This window comes from Channa argus, chromosome 3 (genome assembly GCF_033026475.1).
Source record: "Channa argus isolate prfri chromosome 3, Channa argus male v1.0, whole genome shotgun sequence".
NCBI classification, from domain to species: Eukaryota; Metazoa; Chordata; class Actinopteri; order Anabantiformes; family Channidae; genus Channa; species Channa argus.
In genome coordinates, this window is record NC_090199.1 from 30,472,176 (window position 1) to 30,477,250 (window position 5,075).

The 5,075-nt window shown below is 37.6% G+C and overlaps 1 protein-coding gene across 2 annotated transcripts; it reads right to left on the reverse strand.

Annotated features, from left to right (window-relative positions):
* Window positions 1-1,006: 1,006 nt before the first annotated feature.
* LOC137124202 (CD209 antigen-like protein C) lies at window positions 1,007-3,622 on the reverse strand. 2 transcript variants are annotated; one of them, XM_067498953.1, is made up of 6 exons: window positions 3,508-3,622; window positions 3,309-3,410; window positions 2,755-2,895; window positions 2,369-2,511; window positions 1,819-1,922; window positions 1,007-1,358 (listed from the first exon to the last, which is right to left on the reverse strand). In XM_067498953.1, exons 1-6 carry the CDS (start codon window positions 3,575-3,577, stop codon window positions 1,211-1,213), a joined length of 708 nt encoding a protein of 235 aa, XP_067355054.1. In that variant the 5' UTR covers window positions 3,578-3,622; the 3' UTR covers window positions 1,007-1,210. The 2 variants fall into 2 exon arrangements, with proteins under 2 accessions (XP_067355054.1, XP_067355053.1); XM_067498952.1 differs by having other exon boundaries at window positions 2,755-2,919.
* Window positions 3,623-5,075: the final 1,453 nt, after the last annotated feature.

Here is a 5,075-nt window from a genome sequence, read left to right on the forward strand (position 1 = left end):
CATTGACCAGACTTCCTGTAAGTGATGAAGGGCTTGTTGGTTTTAAGTTTCAGTCTGACACTTCTTTACCTTTTGAGGAAGTTTCAGCTGTGGGCAGTTCTTTACTACACAACAAGGCTTCACACAGTTTCATTCACATTAAACAAGTCAGAATTCACATGGTCACAAGAGGTCCAGTTTTTAGACATTTGAACAAACACTGCTGTTGTTTCATTTACAAGATAAAAGACACGTAATAAAGACGTGAGAACACAAAATTAGACAGTTAATTATGGTGTTTATTGGTGACCCAATGTTTGATAGACTATCAGAAAGTTTAGAAAAATTGCTGCACAAAAGGCCGAGTTCCAAAAACAGTTTATGTCTTGCTTCCAATGCTGCATCATTTCTTTAGTATGACATCACAAAAAATGCTTTCGGCTTGTCCCTTCAGGGGCTGCCACAGTGAAAGGTGCTCTGCACGTTTTTACGCCGGATGGCCTTCCTGCTACAACCATTCCATTTTATCAGGGCTCAGCCCTTGGTGGCTGGATTCAAACCCTGCAGCCTTCTGCATCCCAACCCAATGCTCTATCATAGAACCACCATGGCCCCACTAATGTAAAAGGGCAAGTATTGGCCTAAGAAAGTCTGCACAAGTATCACAGCTCAAGTACTCAGCAGATTATTTATATTTTACTCAAAGTACATACATATGTCAATGTTAAGTATGTCAATACCCTACGGTGGTCTGGGAACTTAGGTAACCATGTCTACAACTGACTAGAATGAACTAGACACTTTGTGTTGACAGTACAAACATACCATTACTGTGTGTATATACTGCCATTAAGAAACAAGGCCAGCAATTTGCCAAATCTTCCCATTAGCTAACTGCAGGTGTTTTAAACTTTCCACGACAAAAATAAAAGCATGACCTTTAACATATATTATTCAACAGTGATATAAAAAGAACGAACAAGAAGAAGTCATATATTATTTTAAATGATTTATTCTTATTTGTTGGATTATTAAGCATTACATTGCTTTCTTAGCATTTCCACAAGACAACTTTAATGCATTATGTTAGCATTATGCTAGCAGTTTGTTCAACACAGAAAATATTTATGTAAATGAAATATAAGTGACAGAGGTGGTGGACAGAGACAGGACATATTCATGTCTTATATAAGACATTTTCATATGTATGATGTCAAAACATTTAGCAGGGTTACACGTTTTTCTCACAGATCCATCGCTGAGGTACTTCACAGAACGCATCATTCCACCTATAACCTTTTTGAACATTAATTTCTGCACAGTCCTCTCCGTTTAACGAATGCCATTTGTTATCACTGGGTTCTCCCACATCCCAGTTCCTAACAGGTGAATGCACAAAACAAAAAAACAATCATGAGATTGTTAATCTGACATAAAAAGACTCTTGATGGTCTCTATGTTGATAACTTATTAAATGTTATTGCAGCAGTGGTGCAGTCAGAGCCAACAGTACTGAAACAGACAGGAAGTGTGTCAGCAGTCATTCTAGCAGCTCTGAGAGTCTCCAGTCAGTGGTGTTCAGAGCCAAATGCCAACTTGAGCTTTTATTTCAACTCTTTTAATCTAATTAATTCTCGTTTGTCTCTTTTCTTTGTGCTGGTTTAGTTGGTTGCTTCTCTTTCTGTCATTTAGGATTTTGGTCTTTTTTGTCCTCAGTTAAACCACAAGGGTTTTTATGAGCTCTTTACTGAAACTAATTTTTCAGTTGAATTGGACCAAACACAAATTATTTCCAGATGTATTTAGATTTAAACAAATTGAAGCATATTTCTGTCTTACTCAAAAGTCTGTGTAGTTCCATCGATCCATCTCCAGGTCCCCTCTCTCTCTCTGTCACTCAAACCAATCCAAGTTGCCATTCTGGTGAATTCAGAGAGGAATTTCTGTTCAATTTAAACAAAAGACAATCGCTGCAATTATATTTTAGTTGTAACCAGCAGGAGTGAGACACAAAGACACAGCACACACACATTCATATCAACAAAAAAAAGGTGAAACACTTCCATTCATGATACAGTGGATTCAGAAAGCAATCACATGCTCATATGTCTTACTCATGTCCACATCATCCACATTTATTATAATAGTGGCATAACTATTAGATTGGCCTGCAACATCAACAATGTATAAAAATATTAATTACTGATTCATTTAACTATGATTGAAGCTCATTTTAGATCTGAAATTGGCAGAAGAAACTACTAAAGCATCATCTGAACTTCAGAAAGCATTTTTGTGCAAAACTATCACTTTACATGTGGTCACTTTAATAAAAGATATGTAAACATTCATGATCATGTTCATCATTCTTTGTTTGGACACACTGCACCTGTTCTTCAGCACTGTTAATGACCACCAGGTCTGCTCCTCTCTTTCTGCAGTCGTCTCTGCCTTTTGTCCATGAACCAAACTCAGTGGAGAAGAAATAAAAGGAGTAGCTGAACTTCTTCCATCCTGCAGGACACGTTTTGTCTGCAACGTAAAACAATAGATATTAGAAATGTATCAAGACATAACTCCATCTACTGCCAAATAAAGTTGGTATGAAGTAAAACATGCAAACAGAGGAGTTTTAAGTGTCTTCACATCTTAACATTTTAATGTGCTAACAGAATGTGAACGTGTCCTTAATCCTAAACATATAGTGAACAGTTCACAAGTCTAAATCCTTGACAAGATCAAATGCCCTGTCCCTCACTGCCCACACTCACTCACTCTGACACTTGTTCAGTTCCTCAGCTGTTTCATTGAGTCCAGGATTCAGCTGGTCTCTCTCTTCAGTCAGTGAAGACACTTTGTTCTTAATGTCCTGTAGAAGTTCAGTCAGCTGGTCTTTGATGGTGGAGAGTTCTGCAGCTGCACGTTGTGGAGAGTTATAAGCTAAAACCACATGAATTCATATAATGTTATACAACATACTATTTAGCCAGGTCAGCTTCTTTGCCATTTTCCCCCCCAATCTTTACAATGAACTGATGCCCATTATTTAAGTTCCATGTACTAAAAAATCAGATATAATAAAACACATTTGCTTACAGGCATAACAGGAATATAATGTTAAAGAATAAGTGAAGGTGAATTTGCTGTTTGTCTGGTGCTGAACTTTGTCTTTTTAGTCAAAACTACCAACCCTAAAAATAATTCCATTTTTACATTTTAAAATGCAATAAAAGTTTGGAAATTCTAAAGTTAAATTTGTACATTTAAATGACAATACTTCTGAAACTCACAAAGTGACTCTGATATTAACTTATAAAACACAGACTCACAGTGGACACCGCGGACGATGAGTCCAGCCAACAGGAGAACATTCATCAGCCCCAGACAGAGAACAACAGCTTTATAAAGTCTCCTGTCTGAGCTCCCAGGACCTGAACAGAAAAAGACCAGTAAACACAGTCTTAGATCAGAAATAACATGATTAAAACAGATTTAATCTCCACTCAGCAACTAATTAAACATTCTTACCTGTCTGATTTGTTGAAGGACTTGAGTAAACAGACTTGTCATATTCAACATTGACATTCATTTCCTCCATTGATCACAGGTTTGTTAACTGCTTCAGAGCTCTGGTCAGCTTTGCAGCACAGTACATGTAAATGATAAAGACACTTTGGATTCAGATACTAAGAACTCTGGGCTTTAGAGGAAGTGACGGGCCTTGTGGTTTTGATGGTCAGCAATACGAAGCGTGCTCATTAGAAGACACACCAGAATACATGTGTCGTTAAGACAACCCAGCTACAAAAACACAACAGACTTTGTGTGTTGCTGCACTTGAGACATTTCTATTGAGTCTTTCTGTCTCTGCTGAATTTGAACTCTTGGGCAAAGTGAAGAGCACGGTTGTTCTCTGTTTGATCCATCTCTCTGCACTTATGTCCATAAACCTGTTTGTCTTCCAAATCAGAGCAGTGCAGATTTTCTGGATTATCACCTTGAACCCTGTTAAACACAATGGTGAACAATCTTCTACAAAAAGATTATTTTAAGACACACCACAGCTATAAAGAAATGAAACATGAGAACATGTTGTTAATGTTTATCCGTCTTTAATGAAGACAGTTATTTATAAATTATTCAGTTTATTCACTAGGAAGATAAAAGAAGAACAAAATAAAATTCATTCTGCCACCACTGATGCACTGTTAGTTATGACTCTTTCAAATCCTCCTAACGTGGCCACAAGATGTCACTGTTTGATTCAAGCAAACACAATTTGAACAAACACTCACTGTTTAACATTTATGATCACAGATTAACAAAAATCTTTTGTCATCTTTTGTGCGAGTTATCTGTAGATTCTTTGAGATTTGGAACTTTTAGGATTTTACATATTAAAATAAATACTACTGTATTTTTAGGATTATTGTAACATTTGAATGCTGCTTTTTAAACACATTGGAACTTGTGTAATTCTCATCTAAAATGGGCTCTAATGTGAGTGAGGCATAGAAATGGCACTTGAATAATTCTGTCCAGTGTCAGAAAGCTTGGTCTTAGTCACATGTCCTCAAACAGCATAATGACCCACACAGCTCAAAACACCCAAGAATGGCTAAGAACAAACACTGGACTATTCTGAAGTGGCCTTTGATTAGCCCTGATCTAAATCCTGTTCAAGAAAGAACTGAAACATGCAGTGTGGAGAAGGCTGCTGGAGCAGTTTGCCAAAATACCTGTTATGCTATTTTTCACAAATCCATGGCAGCGAGGCTTCACAGGGCAGGTCATTCCACACTCCTTTCTGAGCTCGGATTTGTACACAGTCCTCATTGCCAGTCATACCACCATTGTTGGGCTCCTGTGGCTCCCAGTACCTAACAGAACAAACACACAAACATCATGATGTGGTAAATCTGTATCAACAGTTTCTCTGCGGCACCTGATGATCTCCAGGTTGATGACTGGAGTATCAAGTGTTGTCAACAGACACTCTAGCAGCTCCACAAGTCTCTGCTTCAAGTGATGCTCTGAGCAACATGCCAATTTTCGTGTATATGTATATTGTTTTTCTCCTTTCATTGCTGTTTGAG

Bases quoted from the DNA above. Each gene is read 5' to 3' on its own strand.
- LOC137124202 (XM_067498952.1), bottom strand. From the start codon at position 3,577: ATGGAGGAAATGAATGTCAATGTTGAATATGACAAGTCTGTTTACTCA. The intron at 1,923-2,368 runs GTGCAGTGTGTC...TAAATTGAACAG, and splicing joins TTAACAGTGCTGAAGAACAG to AAATTCCTCTCTGAATTCAC. The intron at 1,359-1,818 runs GTAAGACAGAAA...TTCACCTGTTAG, and splicing joins GGAACTACACAGACTTTTGA to GAACTGGGATGTGGGAGAAC.